The 27368-nt window shown below is 36.5% G+C and overlaps 1 protein-coding gene across 1 annotated transcript; it reads left to right on the plus strand.

Moving 5' to 3' along the window:
• The first annotated feature begins 1645 nt into the window (after positions 1–1645).
• Positions 1646–20702, plus strand: LOC129283017 (uncharacterized). The gene is made up of 6 exons (XM_054918858.2): positions 1646–1880; positions 2329–2679; positions 12411–12495; positions 14077–14125; positions 14555–14655; positions 15567–20702. The coding sequence occupies exons 2-6, from the start codon at positions 2444–2446 to the stop codon at positions 15711–15713; spliced, it is 618 nt and encodes a 205-aa protein (XP_054774833.2). The 5' UTR covers positions 1646–1880; positions 2329–2443; the 3' UTR covers positions 15714–20702.
• Positions 20703–27368: the final 6666 nt, after the last annotated feature.

Genomic DNA, 27368 nt, shown 5'->3' on the forward strand with positions numbered 1-27368 from the left:
GGTTATTTGGTGAATTAAAGATCATTTGGGATCAGTTTGTTGTTTGTGAAAATTTAATGCGTTATTTAATTGATGCATGAGTGATCATGAATTGCAATTTTTAGTGCAGCATTTTGTCTTTATCATGTGGATATCAACAATGTGTCCATGACAGTCAGGAGAAGAGGGGGTAAGATAGGACTGAAGTAGGTGAAGTACGTTGATGGGATAAAGGTCAACAGAACGTTAAGCAACCCCCCCCCCCCGTTTCTCTCCTCTTGAGAGACAAAGCTCGGCTAGGCTGGGCAGGAATTAGCCTTACATTTTTTTTGAGTGGTTAGTCCTAGCTTTGGAACTTGCTAAGCTAAATTAATGAGTGAGATATGTTTTGGTTTCTTAGGCAAATTTCATGAGTTACTAAATTAAAATTTAGTGCAGGAGTGAACAGTAAATGTAATTTTAGTGTAGCACATTCATCTTGTGGACCTCAGAAGTGTGTTAGTGAGAGTCAGAGTAATGTGATGGTACTTGTTTCAAGCAAGAGGGTGAGATATGCTAAGACTTGGTTAAAACGGCATTCCTCTTTTTGTCCTTTTACAAATTAAAAGTCATATGTGCCCTCCCCTCTCTCACGGTCTCACTTCCTGGATTGTAGCTTATTCAAAACTTAACTGCCAAGTGTCCGATGGCTGATGGTCAGGTTTTTCTATTGAATGATTACCAAGAAATTTAATGATTATGATGATTAATTGAATAATTTATTGAAAAAAACTGAATGTTTGATTGATCACATTGCACATTGAATGGACTTCACGCGTACATGACAATTGCCATCAGTCTCTCAACAGGAGGGGAGGGAGTGGGCGGGGGCTGAATGTTCTGTTGACCCTTATTCCATCAACCTACTTCTTCCAATTTTTAAGTCTATCTCACCCCCTATTCTCCTGACTCCCATGAACACATTGCTGAGATCCACATGATAAAGTTGAAATGCTGCCCAAAAAGAGATCCAAATGATAAAGTTGAAATGCTGCCCAAAAAGTGTAATTTGTGTTCACTAATGCATTAAATTTTAATTCAATAATTTACAAAATTTGCTTAAGCAACCCAAACTGGTCACGGTTGATCATTAATTTATGACAACGCCCTTAACTTTGCAAGTTTGAACGGATTTGCCTCTCCAAAACTGACATAAATTGGAAGGCTAATTCCAGCCCACCCTAATTTTCATACCCTTTGTTTCAGTGGGCAGTGGTCGCTCAAGCATAAATATTTTTCCATCTTTTTGGTGTCATTTGAAAGTTGACTTTATTGGCATTCCATATATGTAAGTCTTTTTCCCCAAAGTGCTACATTTTTTATTTGGCAGCCATTTCAAAAGTGTATAGTAGTTTTCAAAGTCAGCACTGCTGCTATATTGAATTGCGCAATGCAGGTGAGACTGCCAGAGGCACTCCACTTGTTGAAGTATTGCAGTCAGTTGATAGTAATTCAATCTGTGTATTTCACTTTTTTATTCACTGAAATTAAGAAATGGCAGGCAAAAATGTTAAATTTGTTGAATTTGGTCCAACTGTTCTGAGTTTTTCTACAATTTGTGCACTAAGCCTTGATTTAGCAACATGTTTGAAAACATTTTCTCAATTTTACTGTGTTCATCTCTTTTCAGGTGGAGGATTCAATACCGCCAGAATCTTTGCCAAGAAGCTGATGGTGTTCGTCTGTAGGTACCAACAATCCACCATTGACTATACCACATCGCAGCTGATGAAATCATTGTGTGCTACTTCACCCCCTTCCAAACATGTCAGCAGCTATTTTGCTCCCAAAGCAGATGATGACTTTGTGGGTCAGTCTGTAACCGAGTCAGCCCGCAGGAAGAGGAATAAGTTGAAGAAAGTGTAAGTTCCTATGTTCTTGCTAATTTCATTTTTTTCCTGTAGAATCAAGGTTAATCTCTGAAAATAGTTTACATATCATAGATCTGCATGCTAACACATGTATTCTATTTGTTCTGAAATGAAGTAAATTTTATTCCGTGAACTCCATTATCTTTAATCATTTATCTTCGATGTAAAAGAAGGATTAGCATTGAATAAATTTTAAAAAAAATCCCTTGACTGAGAAAATTTTAAAGTTAGGTAAAATTTCAATAGAGTAAAAAAGAATACTTGTGTATATTTATTGTACATGTACAAATTGTCAACAAAGTCACACTCCCCCAAACCTGTGTCTTGATTATATGATGATCCAGCAATTTGATTATCTTCATCAATTATTATGTATTAAATAATTCTTATGCTGTGATGTTAACAAAATGTAGACTTTGTCTTTTAAAATCCTATACAGTGCCAAAAGAACAAAGACAGAGGCTACTGGATTGAAAGAGTAAAAAGTTCTCTGTGATGATGTGATAGAATCTGTTGAAGAGGCAAAGAATGATCAGGATAAACATGAACATAAAATGGCTCTGCAGTCATCATCATCTGATGACCTTATGATACCAAGCTTTCTTTATAGCAAGGCAACACATTCAACTAAGATGAAAGAGTTGCCGCTGTCCAGTAGTAGTAGGCAGAACAAACTCAATTCCCTAGGGATGAAGGATAATGTTATAGTCATCTCCGATGATAGTTCATCTGGAGATGATGAAGCCCTGAGTCACCACAACGACAACACCGTCTGTTTACCAAACGTCAGGTAATATACAAACAATACACATTATGTAGGGCAACATGCTAGAGATACCTTGGGGACAGTTCTTATACGCCTGATGTATAGACAAGGTCATTTGGACTGTTTCCAAGGTAACAAGTGTGTGTAATTATTCTATTGTGTGACTAAAATGATATGCATCAATGTTTTATGAGATAAACCATCCTCATTTCTAAAATCCTGAACGATTAATAAAACTTGTCATTAGTATTGATCATTAATACATTTTCCTGTTAACTCAAATAAATGCTTAGTCAGTTGAAACATTTCAGCCAATTAAAATGTTTTATCTCATTTCTGAAGTAACATTTATCGTATCATTTGTCTAAGTCAAAACACTTAAGATTATAGTAAACATTGTGACTTAGAAGATTCACAATCTTTTATGAAATATAACATTATTTTATACAAACAGTATTTAATTAGATCGTTTGACTTACATGTAGGAAGAGCTGATGGTATGTCGTTATATCTCTGAATTATTTATGTTTATTTTATGCTAAGTAAAATTTTAGCAATTATTAAACAATGGTCATGTTTATTATAGAATCAGAATATCAATTATAATAAAATATTTCTTTCACTTAAACTGAAATAATGACAATGATGATATTGGATAAGGGTTAACCTCTACCACTAAAATCCATAATATTTTTTGATCTTTTATTTCAGATTTTTTTCTAATACTTGGTTGTTCCTTTTATTTTGTTTTATTAAAATGTCTATTATTTTAATTTTCAAATATAATATTTGGGAAAAAATAATGAATTTATGAAATATGCTTCTATGTGTAGGCTATAGATCTATTGAATATTGATGGTAATTTTGATTGATGCTTCAAAATATTTTTTCCAGGAGAAAAATACCCAACAAAATTCATCATGTGTTTTATAGTCCAGGATAGAAGAGGCATAACCTTGCTTTTTTACATATACAGTATTTTTTGGGGGTTTCTTGCCACTTGTGTAACCTTGAGCATTTTCCGCAAATTGGCAAAATCCAATATGGCTACCAAATATGCAAATTACCCATGAAAATCATTAAATTTACCACCTATTGGCAATGAAATGCATGAAATCGTGTGGCAGGAGTGAAATACTCTCTGAAAAAATAATTTTTGACAAAAAAAATTATTTTTCTGATATTCAAAATGGCCGCCATAGGCCCTTGTATACTCTATTATGTACAATATGAAAAAAAATTAGCACTGAACTGCAAAAAAATCATGATGTACGAACAAAGTAATATAAGCAAATCATCATTATTAACAAGATAATATAATTTATAATGTCATATATGGAAACATTGCTGTATTTTGATATCTTTCTCTTGTCCATCCCCTCTCTCTTAACTTTGATTATCCCACCCTTATCCACCCCTCCCCTTTTCCTCCCACTTCCTCTTACTTTCATTTCTCTTGTCAATCCCCTCTCTCTTAACTTTGATTATCCCACCCTTATCCAGCCCTCCCCTTTTCCTCCCACTACCTCTTACTTTCATATCTCTTGTCCATCCCCTCTCTCTTACTTTGATTATCCCACCCTTATCCACCCCATTCCTTTTCCTCCCACTACCTCTTACTTTCATTTATCTTGTCCATCCCCCTCTCTCTTACTTTGATTATCCCACCCTTATCCACCCCATTCCTTTTCCTCCCACTACCTCTTACTTTCATTTCTCTTGTCCATCCCCTCTCTCTTACTTTGATTATCCCGCCCTTATCCACCCCTCCCCTTTTCCTCCCACTACCTCTTACTTTCATATCTCTTGTCCATCCCCTCTCTCTTACTTTGATTATCCCACCCTTATCCACCCCACTCCTTTTCCTCCCACTACCTTTTACTTTCATTTCTCTTGTCCATCCTCTCTCTCTTACTTTGACTATCCCACCCTTATCCACCCCTCCCCTTTTCCTCCCACTACCTCTTACTTTCATTTATCTTGTCCATCCCCTCTCTCTTACTTTGATTATCCCGCCCTTATCCACCCCTCTCCTTTTCCTCCCACTACCTCTTTCATTTCTCTTGTCCATCCCCTCTCTCTTACTTTGATTATCCCACCCTTATCCACCCCTCCCCTTTTCCTCCCACTACCTTTTACTTTAATTTCTCTTGTCCATCCTCTCTCTCTTACTTTGACTATCCCACCCTTATCCACCCCTCCCCTTTTCCTCCCACTCACTCTTACTTTCATATCTCTTGTCCATCCCCTCTCTCTTACTTTGATTATCCCACCCTTATCCACCCCACCCCTTTTTCTCCCACTACATCTTACTTTCATTTCTCTTGTTCATCCCCTCTCTCTTACTTTGATTATCTCACCCTTATCCACCCCTCCCCTTGTCCTCCCACTACCTCTTACTTTCATTTCTCTTGTCCATCCCCCTCCCTCTTACTTGGACTATCCCACCCCTCCCCTTTTCCTCCCACTACATCTTACTTTCATTTCTCTTTTCCACCCCCTCTCTCTTACTTAGACTATCCCACCCTTATCCACCCCTCCCCTTTTCCTCCCACTACCTCTTACTTTCATTTCTCTTGTCCACCCCCTCTCTCTTACTTTGACTATCCCGCCCTTATCCACCCCTCCCCTTATCCTCCCACTACCTCTCACTTTCATTTCTCTTGTCCATCCTCTTTCTCTTACTTTGATTATCCCGCCCTTATCCACCCTCCCCTTTTCCTCTTGCTACCTCTTACTTTCATATCTCTTGTCCATCCCCTCTCTCTTACTTTGATTATCCCACCCTTATCCACCCCATTCCTTTTCCTCCCACTACCTCTTACTTTCATTTATCTTGTCCATCCCCCTCTCTCTTACTTTGATTATCCCACCCTTATCCACCCCATTCCTTTTCCTCCCACTACCTCTTACTTTCATTTCTCTTGTCCATCCCCTCTCTCTTACTTTGATTATCCCGCCCTTATCCACCCCTCCCCTTTTCCACCCACTACCTCTTACTTTCATATCTCTTGTCCATCCCCTCTCTCTTACTTTGATTATCCCACCCTTATCCACCCCACTCCTTTTCCTCCCACTACCTTTTACTTTCATTTCTCTTGTCCATCCTCTCTCTCTTACTTTGACTATCCCACCCTTATCCACCCCTCCCCTTTTCCTCCCACTACCTCTTACTTTCATTTATCTTGTCCATCCCCTCTCTCTTACTTTGATTATCCCGCCCTTATCCACCCCTCTCCTTTTCCTCCCACTACCTCTTTCATTTCTCTTGTCCATCCCCTCTCTCTTACTTTGATTATCCCACCCTTATCCACCCCTCCCCTTTTCCTCCCACTACCTTTTACTTTAATTTCTCTTGTCCATCCTCTCTCTCTTACTTTGACTATCCCACCCTTATCCACCCCTCCCCTTTTCCTCCCACTACCTCTTACTTTCATATCTCTTGTCCATCCCCTCTCTCTTACTTTGATTATCCCACCCTTATCCACCCCACCCCTTTTTCTCCCACTACATCTTACTTTCATTTCTCTTGTTCATCCCCTCTCTCTTACTTTGATTATCTCACCCTTATCCACCCCTCCCCTTGTCCTCCCACTACCTCTTACTTTCATTTCTCTTGTCCATCCCCCTCCCTCTTACTTGGACTATCCCACTCCTCCCCTTTTCCTCCCACTACATCTTACTTTCATTTATCTTTTCCACCCCCTCTCTCTTACTTTGACTATCCCACCCTTATCCACCCCTCCCCTTTTCCTCCCACTACCTCTTACTTTCATTTCTCTTGTCCACCCCCTCTCTCTTACTTTGACTATCCCGCCCTTATCCACCCCTCCCCTTTTCCTCCCACTACCTCTCACTTTCATTTCTCTTGTCCATCCTCTCTCTCTTACTTTGATTATCCCACCCTTTTCCTCCTGCTACCTCTTACTTTCATTTCTCTTGTCCATCCCCCTCCCTCTTACTTGGACTATCCCACTCCTCCCCTTTTCCTCCCACTACATCTTACTTTCATTTATCTTTTCCACCCCCTCTCTCTTACTTTGACTATCCCACCCTTATCCACCCCTCCCCTTTTCCTCCCACTACCTCTTACTTTCATTTCTCTTGTCCACCCCCTCTCTCTTACTTTGACTATCCCAACCTTATCCACCCCTCCCCTTTTCCTCCCACTACCTCTTTCATTTCTCTTGTCCATCCTCTCTCTCTTACTTTGATTATCCCACCCTTATCCACCCCTCCCCTTTTCCTCCCACTACCTCTTACTTTCATTTCTCTTGTCCATCCCCTCTCTCTTACTTTGATTATCCCACCCTTATCCACCCCTCCCCTTTTCCTCCCACTACCTCTTACTTTCATTTCTCTTTCCCATCCCCTCTCTCTTACTTTGATTATCCCACCCTTATCCACCCCTCCCCTTTTCCTCCCACTACCTCTTACTTTCATTTCTCTTGTCCATCCCCTCTCTCTTACTTTGATTATCCCACCCTTATCCACCCCTCCCCTTTTCCTCCCACTACCTCTTACTTTCATTTCTCTTGTCCACCCCCTCTCTCTCACTTTGACTATCCCGCCCTTATCCACCCCTCCCCTTTTCCTCCCACTACCTCTTACTTTAATTTCTCTTGTCCATCCTCTTTCTCTTACTTTGATTATCCCGCCCTTATCCACCCTCCCCTTTTCCTCTTGCTACCTCTTACTTTCATTTCTCTTGTCCACCCCCCTCTCTCTTACTTTGACTATCCCACCCCTCCCCTTTTCCTCCCACTACCTCTTACTTTCATTTCTCTTGTCCATCCCCCTCGCTCTTACTTTGATTATCCCACCCTTATCCACCCCTCCCCTTTTCTTCCCACTACCTCTTTCATTTCTCTTGTCCATCCTCTCTCTCTTACTTTGATTATCCCGCCCTTATCCACCCCTCCCCTTTTCCTCCCACTTCCTCTTACTTTCATTTCTCTTGTCCATCCCCTCTCTCTTACTTTGATTATCCCACCCTTATCCACCCCACCCCTTTTCCTCCCACTATCTCTTGCTTTCATTTCTCTTGTCCATCCCCCTCGCTCTTACTTTGATTATCCCACCCTTATCCACCCCTCCCCTTTTCCTCCCACTACCTCTTTCATTTCTCTTGTCCATCCCCCTCGCTCTTACTTTGATTATCCCGCCCTTATCCACCCCTCCCCTTTTCCTTCCACTACCTCTTACTTTCATTTCTCTTGTCCATCCCCTCTCTCTTACTTTGATTATCCCGCCCTTATCCACCCCACCCCTTTTCCTCCCACTACCTCTTACTTTCATTTCTCTTGTCCATCCCCTCTCTCTTAATTTGATTATCCCGCCCTTATCCACCCCATCCCTTGTCCTCCCACTACCTCTTACTTTCATTTCTCTTGTCCATCCCCTCTCTCTTACTTTGATTATCCCACCCTTATCCACCCCTCCCCTTTTCCTCCCACTACCTCTTACATTTCTCTTGTTCATCCCCCTCTCTCTTACTTTGATTATCCCGCCCTTATACACCCCTCCCCTTTTCCTCCCACTACCTCTTTCATTTCTCTTGTTCACCCCCCTCTCTCTTACTTTGATTATCCCGCCCTTATCCACCCCTCCCCTTTTCCTCCCACTACCTCTTTCATTTCTCTTGTTCATCCCCCTCTCTCTTACTTTGATTATCCCGCCCTTATCCACCCCTCCCCTTTTCCTCCCACTACCTCTTACTTTCATTTCTCTTGTCCATCCCCCTCTCTATTACTTTGATTAATCCGCCCTTATCCACCCCTCCCCTTTTCCTCCCACTACCTTTTACTTTCATTTATCTTGTCCATCCCCTCTCTCTTACTTTGATTATCCCACCCTTATCCACCCCACCCCTTATCCTCCCACTACCTCTTACTTTCATTTCTCTTGTTCATCCCCTCTCTCTTACTTTGATTATCCCACCCTTATCCACCCCTCCATTTTTCCTCCCACTACCTCTTACATTTCTCTTGTCCATCCCCCTCTCTCTTTCTTTGCCTTTCCCACCCCACCCCTTCCCCCTCCCTCTTTCCTTTCTCTTGTCCATCCCCCTCTTCTGCCCTTCTTTGTATCTTGCCATTTCTTTCCATTGTCTTCCTTCCTCATTGCATATTCACATATCCTCACATGAAATGTCAAGAAAAAATTGTTATTTGATATACAAAAAAAGATGTTTATAAATTTGCAATTAATTAATAGTAAAATAAGAAATTAAATAATAAAAAGTAAATAATTAATTTCAATATTCTTTATACAGGCAGGCTTGTAGTTTATGTCCAAAAGAAAGTGGAGGTTAAATGTACTTTTTTGTACACACAAACATCTACCTAGTCATCTCTTCTGATTCTGTTACTCATTTTGAAATTGTAACCTCAGCCAGATTTTACATTTATAAAGGAATTATGATTTTTTTTCCCTCTTGCCCTATATAAACATATACATGTATGATAGAACCCGGGATGTGGCGCTTACATTAACGAGTGGCTACCCTGCGCGACCCAAGAAGCATGTTAAAAGGATGTCTTTTTCAAGATAGGGCACGTTATGTACATGAAGTAATAAGGTTGTCAAAAACACTATAATAATGAAAAAAGGGTATCTATTTTGCTAGGAAAGCTACGTATTTAGGGCCAAATATACGAGGGTATAAAAAAGATTAAATTGTTTTATAAAGGATGTACTTTTTGCCCCGTCAACACTACGTGTTTAGAGTGTTGGCGGTGGGGCCATACTAAACCCTATGATGTAGGTAAAGGTAAAAGCGATGTTCTTGACATAACTAAAATATCGCTGTACTTCAATTAAGGGAATACTTGTCAGTATTCCACTCGTTCATCTTGCTCACTCTTGTGAAATTTTTTGCCCCCATTGCCATTGTACGTAATACTTTTTGGGCCAGTGGCGGCTATTTTTGATATAAAAATACAGCAATTTCCAATACTTGACATATTAAGATTCAGATTCAGATATTTTTATTGTCCAATTGCAATTGAGTACAAATTGAAATTAAATTTGTTCGCACAAAATAATTTAGAATATTACATGATACATACAAAAGATTACACGATACATACCGTAAGTAACGGTCTATTAACCGCACCTTTTTCTTGGCGGGATAGAAGCAAAAGTCGGGGGTGCGGTTTATACATGGTGACGGGTCTGAGCCAGCCCGTGGTAACCCCTCCCGAACATGTACGATGTCTGCCAGTTCACAACACATCGAGTGGCCGGGCGTAGCGGCCCAGGCAATGTCGTTTAGAGGGTTATGAGCCGCGGGTAATGGGAATCAATTATTACGATCTTAATGAAATATTGTCCATAACAAACGCACCCACATTCATGACACTAATTTTGACTTTATTCTTGACTCAAAGTAGCACTCGGTAAGATTTTGTCACCGCTGAGCGAGAGTTGACTGTTGAGTGAGCTGATCGAGCTTGTGTTGTATTGTGGTTATAGTGAGACTTAAGCTGGCGCTATTCATTTTAACCCCTCCCTCGAAAGTCCTGTTTCGCGCCAGCTTATTTTTTCTTTCCCGTTTGCTTTTCATAAGATTCCATGTAAACCACACACGAGACGACACGAAGCTGTAAAAAACAACTAAAAAAAAAAGCCAATTTCTTTGTTTCTTGAACCTTCCTGTAAACCCGTATCCAAAATTCATTCTAAGACATCCAGTTTCTGAAAGTGATTATGAGGTTGTGATGCAAGAAATGTGAATGTTTCTTCCTCCTACGCCGGGAAAGACACAGATCAAAGTTTACTAAGATACATGTACTGGTACTGTATCGTAGTTTGCAATGTACAAGAACGGCAGTGCTGTGTGTGTGTACATTGTGACTGTGAGGTGAGTGAGTGTGTAAGTGGCCAATATTGTCGGGACCTTTTTTTTGTTAATATTTGTAGATGAATTGATCAAGAACAGCAGATTTCCGCATTTACCGTTAATCTCTTTGGATGCTTTGAAATCTTTAACTTAGTTTTTGTTTCTTCGTACCTCAAATATGCATGTAAATGTGAGAAGGATTTTTTTTTTAGTCCAAAGTTAGGGGTGCGGTTTATAGTCCGTTACTTACTGTAAACATACAAATCAACAAGCAAAGATAAGAGAAATTAAAGGAAAATGAAACCTTGAAAAAAAGATAGCTTGTGTGAAAACAGAAAAATCAAAGAAACAGACCAACGAAAGTTTGAGAAAAATCGGACAAATAATGAGAAAGTTATGAGCATTTGAATATTGTGATCACTTATGCTATGGAGATCCTCATATTGGCAATGCGACAAGATGTGTGATGTCACTTATGAACAACTCTCCCCATTTCATTAGTATATATTTCACTAAAACTGCCTCTTTTATCACATCTATCAGTAGATCATGTATTCTTTCTATAGGAGAGCACGTTATACAGATTTGTAAAGAATACATCATGGATAAAGAGTTTGTATCACCATAAGAAAAAGCAAAAAGAGACATTTTGGGGGTATTTTATAGTCCATCAAAGGGAAAGTTGTTCACATGTGACATCACACATCCTTGTCGCATTGCCAATAGGAGGATCTCCATGGCATTAGTGATTGCAATATTCAATTGCTCATAACTTTTTCATTATTTGTCCAATTTTTCTCAAACTTTGTTTGTTCTTATTCTTTGATTTTTCTGTTTTGACACAAGCCTACTTGTTCCAAAGGTTTCATTTCCCTTTAAGATAAAGGCAAGAAGGGGGTAACATAATTTCAAGTATGGCTATTAAATGTCTGGATTGAAACTGGAACGAAAGAATTTACAAAGCGTAAGGTTCTGCCGGGAAGGGATCTCAAATGTTTGCCTGACCTCATCAATTTATAATAATTATGAAGGGCATGGTTCTCATTGGTCAGGATCTCTTGGGCTTTTTCAAGGACTCTACCTTCATTCTCGTCAACAAAGCACCCTTTTTCTTTTGTCATCTTAGAGGCTTGATAGTAAATGATATATCTCTTTAATAATGGTGATGTGCATACAGTTCTTTTTTCATATATCACGATTTCTTGCAGTTAAGTGCTCATTTTTGTGAAAATTTGTTTTCCCTAAAGACATAATAGAGTAAACATTTACCTATGGCGGCCATTTTTAATATCAAGAAAATGAATATTCTGTCAAAAATTATTTTTTCAGAGAGTATTTCACTCCTACCACACAATTTCATGCATTTTATAGCCATTTTGCAGGCAATTTTATGAATTTCATGGGTAATTTGCATATTTTGGCAGCTATATTGGATTTTGCCAATTTGCGAAAATGCACAAGGTTACACAAGTGGCATCCAGATTCGTAATCAGCACCCTCAAATTGACAAGAAACCATAAAAAAAAACATTGTGTATATGAAAAAATAAGGTTTAGCCACTTTTCTATGTGGGCCACATCTTATAGAGGACGTGTGCTGCTGTGTATCAATTAATAAGATTGCGCATTACATGTCATGTGCGCGTCACCATTTAAAGGAATAGTCCGGGCTGAATATATTTATATGTGAATAAATCGAGTAAAATTCACATAGCAAAATGCTGAAAATTTCAAACTCGGATAACAAATAAAAAAGTAATTGAATTTTAAAGTTTATCGATATTTTGTGAAAACAGTTATTTGCACATCAAATCTGAAGACACATAAACAGGATGACCCATTTACTTTAGTTTTAATAACCTCTATTCAGTTGAGCAGAAACTTGTATGCCTAATTGTTTATTTCTTTTCTAGGCTGGTGAAAGAGTTGAAGATCAATGACATGGTGTTAAGGACTCATCGAAACAGGCGGTATTTAAACGAAGTCTTTCTAGGCCAGGTATACTATCTGACTGAATGCTATGTAATGACAGTTTTTCAAGTAGTGGGAGAAAATTAATGAGTAAGATAAAGTAAAAGAAAAGAAATAGGAGTATAAAAAGACAGCTAATACCCCTAAAATTCAAATCATAAAAAGGATATAGGTCATCTTTTCCCCCTCCCATTAAAGTACCCTGACACCACCCCTGAACAAATATGCCTTTGACAGGTAAGCAAGTTGAATCATAGCTATAATAGAAGTTTTTATGACCTAGAAATTGATAACAGGGTACCATAATGGTTCCAGGGCAATTTGCTTGTCCCTATTTTGCATAATGAACAATCAACTCACTTCGAGTTTTCAAGCTACAACCAATTCTGTGTATTTGATTAAATGCAGAACTTCATACTGTATGTGGGTTGATTTAATGTCTCTGTATTACCCTTTTTACACAGGATTTTCTTAGCCCCCGACTATCGCTAACCCGGCACTATCCTTAACCCTGTACTATTTTTTTCCTTTTCACACATGCCAAATCGTTATTGCTAACCCCGGGTAAGGAATGCTTGCTTTTCACACACGAAACTCGCTAACCCTGGACTTGTGGTAGCTCATGAATATTCACGAGCGCACTGAGGGGTCATTCGGGTCATATCCAAAATCGCTAACATTTGTCAATCATTCGTAGTACAAGTACTTGACTCGTACCCTTTTTTACACATGCTAAAATTTCCTTAACCCTGTACTATAGGTGGGGCTAAATGGCAATTTATAGTACGGGGTTGAGCTAAGCCCACTTTCGTTTTACACTAGCAATCTTAACCCCGTACTATCGCTCGTAGCACCGCAATTGCTGGGGTAACCCTGCTTTTTTGCAGGGCCGAATAATCCCGTACTAAAGGTGGGGTTAGCCCACTTTGCAAAAATGCTGTGTAAAAAAGAAAATGGGCTAAGCTTAACCTCGTACTATAGGTGGGGCTAAATGGCAATTTAGCTCCACCTATAGTATGGGGTTAAGGAAATTTTAGCGTGTGTAAAAAAGGGTATATGTTGATCTGGGTGTTCAGTGGATGATTAGGTCTGCTAGACTGAGCTTAAGCAGAGAGCTTGGTTTCAGATAAATGATACAGATGGTGTTATTGATAGCTCATGAAATCATTTTGTTTTGCAATCATTTCAGCTAGATTTTAATTAGCCTTGATGATGAAATGGAATCAGGCTTAGTGGTGAATCTCATTGTTCAGGATCTAAAATCACGCTAAAAGAGCAAAAGAGACAATACTAATACTCATTGAAATGTACAAAGCTCCAATGATTTGCGCTCATCTTTACTTTAAAATCTGCTTTAACATGAACAATGTAAGCTCAATATCTTTAAAAAAAAAACTTACATACAGTGTAACTATCAATATATTCACTCCTTAAAATAAATATGCTTTGAACTGAACCCAATTCAATTACCTCTTTTAATAAAAGTAAAAGAAATCTCTCAACAATTAAGAATTACAAATTGATTTTACATTGATAGGATTTTTTTATGCTCAGCTACTTGATTTACAACAATATTCTTATCTCTAGCCTGAATTTATTTTCTTTCAGAGAGCTTGTGAAAGGCACCAATGTTACAAGAGAGGTGGGCCACACAGAAGTAAGAAAGTAAAATCAAATTAAAATGTGATTTTTTTTTCCTGTAAGACTATTCAAAGAATAGAAATAATGAAATGGGGGGGGGGGGGATGGGGTTGGGATGGGACTTTTCAAGCATTGAAGAAAAATGAATGGATTGGCAAGTAATGTGAGATTAGTCAGTAGTACCATTCAAAGAAGAGATACGTAATGAAATAATGTTATTCTTTTGGGTCTATTCAAATACCAATCAAAAAAAGTATTATGCAAATATAATATTCCTTTTACCAGTTGAAATGGTAAGAAATGTGAGATCAGTGCCATTCAAAAAAAGAGAATTACTGTAGTGAAATGATTTAATTCTCTTTTTCAGTTTGAATGGTGAGTAATGTAAGGCTAGGATCAGTCAAAAAGGATAATTGATTGAATAATGTCATTTCTTTTTTTTCAGTTGGAATGGGGAGTAGCGTTAGACTGGGACCATTCTCAGAAGATCAGATGGATGCAGTCATGGGGGAACTGGTCAAGATTTACTGCAACAAGCACATTAAGGTAAACCTTGAACACAAATAAGTCTGTCATATTTATGTCATATCAAGTGGACTTTGTCCAGCTCTTATTAAGTAACATATCCATACGTGGCATGAGAATATCCCAGGAGCAGAAAAAAATCTCTCAAAGAATTGATAAGTAGAAGCTTGAAAAATTAATTATATTGTAACAAGGTGTTCACAATGACGAAGTGAGCCATCTTCGGCGAAAAATAAAAAGTTGAGTTATGAAAAACAAAATTATGATGTCGGACTCGATGAATTCGGGCTTGGTGAATGACCATTGTGATGGAATGGACATGATGGGTAATTTTTGAATGCGCTGAAAGGAAAGAGATTGGTACCTCGCGACAATATCATTATCCCCCAACCAATGAAAAATTTCTGTATTATTTGATTGTTGAACTTTTGAATCAATTAATTGTGTGACTGTTTGGATATGACAATTGAGTTATTTTCAAAGATTTTATAAAAAATGTTCTGTTTAAAATTTTGTACAAAAGGTGATTGTAAAATAGAACTATTTGAGTTGTCAAGGCCTATAGCTGTAACTAGAAACTTGACAATAGCCAAAGTATATTAGTTTTCATATTTTGGAAAAAAGAAAGCAAGAATATATTAAAGGTATATCTCTTGATACTGTTGCGAACTTGTACCCTTACTTTGAAATGTCAAAAGTCAAAAGATCGAAATCAAGTATCAACTGGATGTTGTTTTAATGTAAATAGACTCTACATATTCACACTAGAAATCTTAAAATTATGACAAGAATTCACTGATATATTTATTATATTCTAATGTTTATATACCAAAGTGCATATATTGCGTGCAGGATAATAATTATGTAAACCGCTTATAAAAAAAGCTACTACTGTAACTATTATTATATTTTCTTTGTTTTTATTTATACAGTATCTTGATTATGTATCTAAAGTTCTTGTACCAGAGGCCATGACAAAAATATACATGGATGTGCATGGGGCTAGCCACACCCATGCTGAAGAGGTCATGAGAGGGGTGAAAAAGGAGTATCCAAGGTCTTCTAGCTTATCCATCTAAAGTTCTACATGAGACTATCGTTAATGTATGGTCACAAATACCTACGGACAGCAGATGAACAATTATTGTCTCACCTTTTTGAAATGACAGCATAACTTCAAAAGTATATGGACCTAGTTCATGAAACTTGGCCATAAGGTTAATCAAGTATTACTGAATATCCTGCCTGAGTTTCAGGTCACATGAGCAAAGGTCAAAGGTCATCTAGTGTCAATGAACTTAGACCATTTTGGGGGAGTCAACATCAAAATCTTAACTTAGGGTTATGTCTTTGAAATGTCATCATAACTTAAAGATATATGAACCTAGTCATGAAACTTGGCCGTAAGGTCAATCAAGTATTACTGAATATTTTGTTATGAGTTTCAGGTCACATGAACAAGATCAAAGGTCATTCAGGGTCAATGAACTTTGGCCAAGTTGGGGGTATTTGTTAAATTACCATTATAAGTTTGAAAGCTTATTGGTCTAGTTCATAAAACTTGGACATAAAAGTAATCAAGTATCACTGAACATCCCTGAATTTTTAGGTCACATGACCAAGGTCAAAGGTCAATCAACTTTGGCCATGTTTGAGGATATCTGTTGAATTACCATCATAACTTTGAAAGTTTATGGATCTGATTCATGACATTTAGACATAAGAGTAAATCAAGGATCACTGAACATCCTATACGAGTTTCAGGTCACAAGATCAAGGTCAAAGGTAATTCAAGGTCGGTAAAACTTTAGCCATGTTGGGGGGTATCTGTTCAATTGCCATCATAACTCTGTAAGTGTATTGGTCTAGTTCATAAAACTGGGATGTCTTAAAAGTAATATCACTGAACATCCTGTGCAAATTTCAGGTCACATGAACAAGGTCAATGGACTTTGGCCAAGGGTATTTGTTGAATAACTATCATAACTAAAAATGTATGGATCTAGTTCATAAGACTTGGACATAAGAGTAATCAAGTATAATTGAACATCTCATTCAAGTTTCAGGTCACATGACCAGAGTCAAAGGTTATTTGAACTTTGGCCATTTTGGAGGTAATTATTATAAACTTTTTAAGTTTATAGATATAGTTTATAAAATGTGGATATACATGTAGGGATAATCAAGTATCACAAGTCTTAGGTCACATGGTCAAGGTCAATGTCATTTATTGTCAATGAACGTAGTATTGTTTCATTATATAAATGTTTTTTTTTTGTGAATAATTATTTTTTAGTAGTTTTAAAAGTCAAAATTTCTGCTATATTGAATCGTGTGATGCAGGCGAGACTGCCAGAGGCGCTCAACTTGTTTAGTATAGAATCATTTGTACTATACGGTGTTCGTACAGGTATCAGTGACCGTAGCACAAAATTTATGTTATTTATACAACAGAGACTTGGTAGAGTGTTTAGTGAAGCACTTTTTTTCACTGACTAATTAATTCTGAACCAATCAGATACAAGGATTTTAGGAACTTAAAACAGTAGTCAGTGAAATTCATATTTTGACTATTTATTTCATGAAATGCTCCCCGGGAGTATGAAGTGCCAAAATGCAAAACCAAAGAGGCTTTTTGTATGTGTGTGAATAAAAACTTCCATATTTCAATTATTTTTGTAACCTTATGATTAGCTTTCGGAAAGATTCCTTGCATTTTGTCTGATTTAGCCCGAGTCTGGAAATATTTGAAACATTATTTGTGCAATAAGTACATATATAAGTTTATTATATCTAGTTAAGTATATTTAAAAAGAGGTTGGATTAAAAAAAGTTGTTTGGTCTTTCTTTAAAGCATTCTTTGATTCTTTAGATGTATAATGTGGAATTAGCCCAAGTCTGGCCACACATGAAATGTTTTTATGTGTGCAAAAGCTTACAATTATTAGTTTATTATTTGTAATTATGGCTATTAAAGTTTATATATTTTTGGAAAGTTGTTTTGCCTTTTAATACTTAAGACATTTTTTGTCTCTTTAGATTTATAATGTGGAAGTGTTTGGCCCAAAGTGATCATTAGCGTTTGAAGTAAAATGTATTATATAATCAGTGAAATATATATATTTTTCTTTTTCATAAACTATTAGACCAGATGGGAGGAATTCATCGTTATTATTGCTTTTTAGTACCACTTGGTACATTTTTGTCTCACCTGCATAGCAGAGTGAGAAAATAGCCACTGCTTTTCCGACGGCGGTGGCGATTGCGTGTGCAGCGTCAACATCATATCTTTACCCAAAGGTTAAGTTTTTGAAATGACAGCATAACTTAGAAAGTATATAGACTCAGTTTATGAAACTTGGATATAAGTTTAATCTTGTATCACTGAACGTCCTGTGCGAGTTTCAGGTCACATGACCAAGGTCAAACTTCAATTAAGATCAATGAACTTTGGCCAAGTTGGGGGTATTTGTTGAATAGCTATCATAACTCTGAAAATGTATGAATCTAATTCATAAAACTTGGACATAAGAGTAATCAAGTATAACTGAACATCTCACGCCAGTTTCAGGTCATATGATAAAAGTCAAAGGTTATTTAAGGTCATTGAACTTTGGCCATTTTGGAGGTAATTATTAGATTGCTGCCATATCTTTCAAAGTTTATAGATATAGTTTATAAGATGTGGATATAGGGGTAATCAAGTATCACAAGTCTTAGGTCGCATGATCTAGGGCAAATGTCTTTTATTGTCAATGAACATAGTATTGTATCATTATATAAATGGTGTTTTTATTTAACAATTATTTTATAGTAGTTTTGAAAGTCAGCACTCCTGCTATATTGAATCATGTGATGCAGGTGAGACTGCCAGAGGCGCTCAACTTGTTTATTATAGAATCATTTGTACTATACAGTGTTCATACGGGTATTAGTGACCGTAGCACAAAATTTATGTTATTTATACAACAGAGCCTTGGTAGAGTGTTTAGTGAAGCACTTTTTTTTCACTGACTAATTCATTCTGAACCAATCAGATACAAGGATATTAGGAACTTAAAACAGTAGTCAGTAAATTCATTGACTATTTATTTCATGAAATGCTCCCCAGGAGTATGAAGTGTCAAAATGCAAACCAAAGAGGCTTTTTGTATGTGGGTGAATAAAAACTTCCATATTTCAATTATTTTTGTAACCTTATGATTAGCTTTTGGAAAGATTCCTTGCATTTTGTCTGATTTAGCCCGAGTCTGGAAATATTTGAAACATTATTTGTGCAATAAGTACATATATAAGTTTATTATATCTAGTTAAGTATATTTAAAAAGAGGTTGGATTTAAAAAAAGTTGTTTGGTTTTTCTTTAAAGCATTCTTTGTTTCTTTAGATGTATAATGTGGAATTAGCCCGAGTCTGGCCACACATGAAATATTTTGATGTGTGCAAAAGCTTACAGTTATTAGTTTATTATTTGTATGTAAGTATGGATATTAAATTATATATATTTTTGGAAAGTTGTTTTGCCTTTTAATACTTCAGACATTTTTTGTCTCTTTAGATTTATAATGTGGAAGTGTTTGGTGTTTGGCCTAAAGTGATCATTAGTATTTGAAGTAAAATGTATTATATAATCAGTGAAATATATATATTTTTCTTTTTCATAAACTATTAGACCAGATGGGAGGAATTCATCGTTACTATTGCTTTTTAGTACCACTTAGTACATTTTTGTCTCACCTGCATAGCAGAGTGAGAAAATAGGCACTGCTTTTCCGACGGGGGTGGCGATTGCGTGTGCAGCGTCAACATCAAATCTTTACCCAAAGGTTAAGTTTTTGAAATGACAGCATAACTTAGAAAGTATATGGACCTAGTTTATGAAACTTGGATATAAGTTTAATCTAGTATCACTGAACGTCCTGTGCGAGTTTCAGGTCACATGACCAAGGTCAAATTTAAATTAAGATCAATGAACTTTGGCCAACTTGGGGGTATTTGTTGAATAGCTATCATAACTCTGAAATTGTACGAATCTAATTCATAAAACTTGGACATACGAGTAATCAACTATAACTGAACATCTCATGCGAGTTTCAGGTCACACAATAAAAGTCAAAGGTTATTTAAGTTCATTGAACTTTGGCCATTTTGGAGGTAATTATTAGATTGCTGCCATATCTTTCAAAGTTTATAGATATAGTTTATAAGATGTGGATATAGGGGTAATCAAGTATCACAAGTCTTAGGTCGCATGATCAAGGGCAAATGTCTTTTATCGTCAATGAACGTATTATTGTATCATTATATAAATGGTGTTTTTGTGAATGATTATTTTATAGTAGTTTTGAAAGTTAGCACTCCTGCTATATTGAATCGTGTGATGCAGGTGAGACTGCCAGAGGCGCTCAAGTTGTTTAGTATAGAATCATTTGTACTATACGGTGTTCATACAGGAATCAGTGACCGTAGCACACAATTTATGTTATACAACAGAGCCTTGGTGGAGTATTTAGTGAAGCACTTGCCAGTGGTTTTCACTGACTAATTCATTCTGAACCAATCAGATACAAGGATTTCAGGAACTTAGAACAGTAGTCAGTGAAAGGTCATATTTTTTTCATATTATATTATGAAATTCATATATTTATTTCATTAAATGCTCCCCGGGAGTATGAAGTGCCAAAATGCAAACCAAAGAGGCTTTTTGTATGTGTGTGAATAAAAACTTCCATATTTCAATTATTTTTGTAACCTTATGATTAGCTTTCGGAAAGATTCCTTGCATTTTGTCTGATTTAGCCCAAGTCTGGAAATATTTGAAACATTATTTGTGCAATAAGTACATATATAAGTTTATTATATCTAGTTAAGTATATTTAAAAAGAGGTTGGATTTAAAAAAAGTTGTTTGGTCTTTCTTTAAAGCATTCTTTGTTTCTTTAGATGTATAATGTGGAATTAGCCCGAGTCTGGCCACACATGAAATATTTTGATGTGTGCAAAAGCTTACAATTATTAGTTTATTATTTGTATGTAAGTATGGATATTAAAGTTCATATATTCTTTGAAAGTTGTTTTGCCTTTTAATACTTCAGACATTTTTTGTCTCTATAGATTTATAATGTGGAAGTGTTTGGTGATTGGCCCAAAGTGACCATTAGTGTTTGAAATAAAAGGTATTATATATACCCCCTTGGAATCTACCCTTGCCCCCCGGACATCTATCCCTGGACATCCACCCCCCGGACATCTACCCCCTCCCTGGAATGTACCCCCTAGAACAGGGGTTCTCAAACTATGGCCCGCGGAGCTTCTCAATCCGGCCCGCGAGACTCTGCTGTGTTTATTTAAATCACTTTTAAAGGACAAGTCCACCCCAACAAAACTTTATTTGAATAAAAACGTGAAAAATCCAACAAGCATAGCAGTGAAAATTTCATCAAAATCGGATGTAAAATAAAAAAGTTATGACATTTTAAAGTTTCGCTTAATTTCACAAAACAGTTATATGCACATCCTTGCTGGTATGCTAATGAGACTATGACATCCACTCACTATTTCTTTCGTATTTTCCTATATGAAATATTCCAAATTTCTCCTTATTGTCAAGGGAAACAACGATTAATTCCTTCCTGAACATGTGGAATTAGCATTGTTTAATAATATATGGTTCAGTCAAGTTGGTCCTTATTTTCAAATCTGTAAAAAAATGAAATATTGTATAATTCAAACAATAAAAAACAAAAGAAATAGTGAGTGATGGACATCGACTGGCTCACCTAGTTGTGCATAATCACTGATTTGTGAAAATATGCGAAACTTTAAAATGCCTTAACTTTCCTATTTTACATCCGATTTTGATGAAATTTTCAGTGTTGTGGCAGTTTGATTTTTCTCTATTCAAGTCATCATTTTCCTGGGGTGGACTTTACCTTTAAGTCACAATATGTAACATACCTCAATATAATTACATTGTGTAGCCATGTAGACCTAACCGTAATAAAAGTAATGGCAGTCAAATTAATTTGACTTTTAAACAAAATTTAGTGGAGTCTTTTCTGTCTGTTTGATCTACTTTCTTAGTAGATGACCAGTGCTGTTCTCACCATGTTTGGATCTAGGTGTGAAAGTGCATTTTCCACATTTTAAAGAACTAACTCGTACTGAAGTACCCTGACAGGGGCCACGGAACGGTTTTCAAAGTGGGGGGGGGGGGGGGAGGCTGGCCATGCAAAAATCACAATCATGTGGTCATTTTTGTTTTTGTACATGGTTTTGGAAAAAAGTGGGGGGGGGGGGTGAAGCCCCCTCCACTTCCACGGCCCCTGCTTGTCCAGTGAACATTTGCACCAGTGCCTTCGTCTAGCAATTACACCTTTTGTGCCAAAGTTCAAGCAACTTGTTGCTGACAGTGTCACTTTTCCCATAGTGAAAGTGACCAGGAGACTGACATCCTTGTTAGAGTCTACAACAGACATGCTCTATTATTCATTCTACTTTGACTTTTAGAAATATTGATACTTCAAGACATTATCTGTCTCCCCAATACCAGGTATGTATAGGTACAATCTAGATTCCTTTTAACAAAGTACTACAATTTTGTTATTAATATTGACTCTCGCTGCGTTCCATATGAAACTTATAAATTTGTTGGATTAAATGCTCCCAAAATAAGGGCCAGATTGCACAAGAGAGCATCTAGGACTCCGACCGCAAGGGTCTTTGTGCTTCGTGCGCATTTTTTCCCCCCAAGTATCCACTTCACCCTGGCCCTTTCAGGTTTACTTGGAGTCTGATCTGGCCCTTAAAAGATAAAGTTTGAGAACCCCTGCCCTTGAACATCTACCTCTGGACATCTACCCCGGTCATCTACCCCTGTACATCTATCCAATCGAATTGCGAGCAGATTTATTTGTTCATATTGATTTAAAAAAAGGGATCTTTAAAGCCAGTGGGGTCTTGCCCCCCTCCTACTCAAAAAAAAGAGGAAGAGGGGGAAAGAAAGGGGGGAAAAAAAGAGGGAAAAAGAAGGAAAAACGGAAGAGGGGAAAGAAGAGAAGAAAAAAGGAAAGGGGAAAGGAAAAGAAATAAGGAGAGGAAGAGGGAAAAAGAAAAAAAAGGGGGAGAAGGAAAAGAAGAAAAGAGAGAAAGGAAGAGGGGAAAGGAAGAGAGAGAGAGGAGGAGGGGAAAGAAAGAAAAGAAAAAAGAGAGGGAAAACAAGAGGGGGAGAGGAGGAATGGAAGAGGGGAAATAAAGAGAGAAGGAAAGAATATGTTGACCGGGCGTCAATATGTTTGAACTAGGAGGGCCCCAAATTGTTTTTAGATTAGGGGGTGCCGAATTGATGTTCAAACAAGGGGGCGCCAAATTGATGTTCAAACTAGGGGGTGCCAAATTGATGTTCGAACTAGGGGGCGCCAAATTGATGTTCAAACAAGGGGGCGCCAAATTGATGTTCGAACTAGGGAAGCGCCAAATTGAACTTCAACATGTTCAACCGTCTTTATGTTCTACCTATGGGGCGCCGAATTAATGTTTGACAGAGGGGGGCACCGAATCGATGTTCAACCTGGTGGGGGGGGGGGGGGGGCGCTGAATTGATATTTTTAATAGGGGCTCCGAATCGATGTTCAACGGGAACGATTAATGTGTGGAGTATTGTGACCCAGTGGATAAGTATGAAATGCATCTCGAACTAAAGCTAATAATAATGATAATAAGCAATGCGCCTTGGAATAGATTATTTTTAGATAGATGGCGCTATACAAATGCCTTTTTTTCATCATTATTCTTTTCATAATTATTATTATAATAATGATTATAATGACTATAATTATTATTATTATTAATATCATCATTATCATTATTCTAAAAATAAAATACTAAAAATAATCATTATTCTTTCAGTTATTATCATTATCATTTTTCTTACCAAGATGCGGATGATTGAACAACAGATAATGGTGGGGGGGGGGGGGTTTGTACTTTACCCGACCTGTATCCCTTTATTCATCCATCGCATCTGTATCACATCACCTTCTGTGATAGAAGTAATGTCATTCAAGCAAAATTGATACTGTACATACGTTTTACCTGAGAAATGGAGAGTTGTCCACAAAATCAGCCATTTTGAAGCACGTTTGCCAATTTGAGGATCCCCATTGAAAGTACAACAAATTTATTTAAACATCCATGACTTGCTTATTTCATAACCGATTTTGATGAAACTAGTTTTATATTTTTCCTCAAATTTTACTCTTTCCAATAAAATTGCTTCTCTTCTTGGGTTTTGGTTTCCTTTAATAAGGGCATTACACCGGCCACCAGTTAAACAAAGAATATTATTTAAGATTCTCTTTATTCTCTCTATTATCTTTCTTTATCTCTTTTCCCTTTTATTTTCATATCCCTTGTGTGTGTTTCCATTTTTTCTTGTTCTGTGCTTTTTGTTTTGCTGTTTTGTCACCTCTGTGTCCGTCTTCGTAGGTAATTCTACAATTATTATTTAGAGGGGTCCACACAATACATGCACTGCTTTTTAGTGGATCCCTCCATTTTCTCAGAACTTTATTTTATAATGTTTATATTTTCCTTATATGTAATAATCTGTATTGTTTTACTTACAGAAAAATATCATATATTGTACATGCCTCAATTCATACCATCCACTAAGTTCATTGTAATTATTTTGACCACTTTACTTTTTTCTGTTAAATAAAATAAAATTGGAAAAAAATGTGTATAAATCATTTCATGATCATGTACCAATGTATATCAATGGGGCACTTCAGATCAGGGGCGGAAATCTCTCCCAAAAGGTAAGGGGGACAAGGGGCTGGAAAATTTGACAAGCGAGAAAAAAAAAGGTTATCCCAAATTTCAGGAAATTTCGATGAAAAGAAATTTGACAAGCAAAAAAAAAATAAATTCCATGTCATTTTGTAAGGTCATCTCATACTAAAATACATATTTTATTTCGATTTTGAATGATGAATTTTTTACAATCATAAAAGAACAGAAATAGTAGGGAGTTGTGTCCCCCTGCTATTTTGAGGGGGGGGGGGGATGCTTCAGATTCACAATCCTAAACGAGAAGGTCTTTATCAACTAACCTATCAGGCAACTTGGAGCAAGGCGGGTGAACATACTTTTACTGTTGCTGTGGCAAAAGAATGGAACAAGCTTCCCATTACTTTGAAATCTAAAAACTTCTCTTCAGATTTAAGAAACAGTTGAAAACTTACTTTTATCCAGAATAGATGTAGCCTCTAAGTATTGCCAATTGATCTACAGTGTAAACACTATGAAATAGTGTACTCTGTATAGCGTTCCTAAATGCCTTATTTATTTATTTGTTTATTATTGCACTCATGCCTTTTTGCTATGATTTGTATATTATATAGTGTTATTTATAACATTTATACAGACATGACAGTTATCTTACATTTTTTTTTGTCTTTTAGAGAACATATTGACATTTGTCATCTGGGATTTCATGGGATATTGCTATTCATACAATTATTGAAAGTTTTTATTGTGCTCTTCGGTTCCTGTAGAACATTGAAAATTAGTACCTGATTAGATATTACCTTGATTAGGTATACCTTGATACTCTGTGCTGTGCTATATCAATAGGATATCATGAAAGGACCAAGCAATAGGGCCTACTATTTATTATTTATTTTTTTAATTAAGTGTGATTAGTTTATCATGAATGGACATTTAAAAAAAATATTTTTAATATTATTATTATTTATTGGTATATATGCATATAAAAATTGACTAGCAGAACAAGCCGAAAGGGCCAATTTACAAAAATTCATGAAGTACAATATACAGATATAACCAAGCAAATGAATAAAAACGTAATTACAGTATTCTATACCAAAACTTAGATCCAATTAAAAGATGTATCTCATAACTTAGAAGTTTGAGAAAGAGAGAAATAAGCAAAGGGGAAGAGGGATAGAGAAGAAGAAGAAGAAGAAGAAGAAGAAGAGAGAGAGAGAGAAATGATAGTAATGGAAAGAAAGAGAGGGAGAGAGGGGGTATGTTCTCCAAGTTCAAAGAGAAAATTGAGTGAGGTAGCGAGAAAAACAGAAAGTGGTGAAGAAGAGGAGAGTGACATGGAGAACATAGAAGTAAAAATACTGTCGATTATGATTTGACACTACTTAAAGGTATGAATATTCTATATGAGATACAAAATGAATTATATATATATAAATAGATTCAACAAAAGGACAATTAGTATAATACATTTTAATTTTCAATTCAAAATTTCAATCAAAAAATTCAATTTTGGCAAGACAATAACTGTAATCATTTCAAATTTTGCCTAGCCTACAAAAAAACGATAGAAAGCTAAAGATAGGATGTAAAGAAAGAAAGAGGGACAGACAAGGAAATAAAAAGAGAAAAGTGGAAGGGAAAGGACTCAAACAGTTAAAGATATTAAGACATTAAATTCAACCTTCATTGGCTTATTAGTATGACAGGTATTTGACAAATTAATGTTGATATCTTTAGGGTTTATTTATAGAGGTATTCTGAGAAATGCATGTTTGGTTGCCATGGTGTGCATATTGGTATGCAAATCAAAGAAAAGATTTTTTATCACAGACGGGTTCAGTATAACCTTGTACTGTACTAAATAAATATGGATGTAAAAGGATTTACCTTAATACAATAGTACCATGTACTATACCCTATCATTATGGATGTCATAATTGAATCACACAATACGATAGTATTGTTTATTTTGTGTGATCAGGTCTTCATGGATGAACATTTTCAATTGATATAAATTAACAAAGTAACATTGAGGCGTAACAAATTAACATGGAGGCGCGATAGCTCATTCATATTCTGATGACCTAGGTTCAATTCCCACTTGGTGCGCCAGTGCATTAATCCTCATTACCAGTTCCCTCTGAGAGGACTTTAAGCCGTCAGTCGTCAGGTTACTTGCTTACAAGCATTGATGCTTAGCAATCAGGTAGAAAAAATTACCACCATTTTACCACGTGGATTTTTTTTAGGGTTCATCACTCGGGCTACCATTGTATGTTCTAAATCTGAACAGTAGATGAGCTTGGTAACTTTGGTTGTTAAACTTTCTTATGCATGTTCAAATCACATTTTTTCGAATTCATTATTTAAAATCAAATTTATTTATTGAATCTTTTGGCATGTCTGTTTCCTTTCCTTATTATTCTGCCATCTTCAACATGATTTTATTTATTTGTTTATTTATTTATTTATTTATTTATTTATTTATTCATTAATTTTTTTTTTTTTTTTTTGGGGGGGGGGGTTAAAGACATTTTATAGTTGTAATAATGGGCAAATAAATTCAAACAGAATACAAACAAAACGACCCTGAAAGTATTAATTCATAAGCAAACAAATATTCCAGATGAAATTCTTTTTGCCATTATTCAGTGAACATGTTTTTTTTCCCAAACCACTATTATCAGATGTACCAACATGTGCTTACTTTTTTAAAAGCAATTTTCAATGAACTCAGTTTGCTAGCTTTTATTGTTTCATGATGTTTACTTACTTAAACTTTGTCAGAACTTGTTAAATCTAGAACTTTAATACTATAATACCATTTCATTTTGAAAATGTGTGTTGGCTCAGTTGGTAGAGCATCCATCTCACAACCGGGAGGTCGGGGGTTCAAACCCAGGCCGCGTCAGACCAAAAGATGTTAAAAGATGGGAGTTGATGC

This window comes from Lytechinus pictus, chromosome 13 (genome assembly GCF_037042905.1).
Source record: "Lytechinus pictus isolate F3 Inbred chromosome 13, Lp3.0, whole genome shotgun sequence".
Taxonomy (NCBI): domain Eukaryota; kingdom Metazoa; phylum Echinodermata; class Echinoidea; order Temnopleuroida; family Toxopneustidae; genus Lytechinus; species Lytechinus pictus.

Coding starts and splice junctions, on each gene's coding strand:
- LOC129283017 (XM_054918858.2), top strand. CDS start 2,444: ATGGCTCTGCAGTCATCATCATCTGATGACCTTATGATACCAAGCTTT. Junction 12,496..14,076: donor ACGAAGTCTTTCTAGGCCAG/GTATACTATCTG, acceptor ATTTTCTTTCAG/AGAGCTTGTGAAAGGCACCA. Junction 14,126..14,554: donor GAGAGGTGGGCCACACAGAA/GTAAGAAAGTAA, acceptor CTTTTTTTTCAG/TTGGAATGGGGAGTAGCGTT.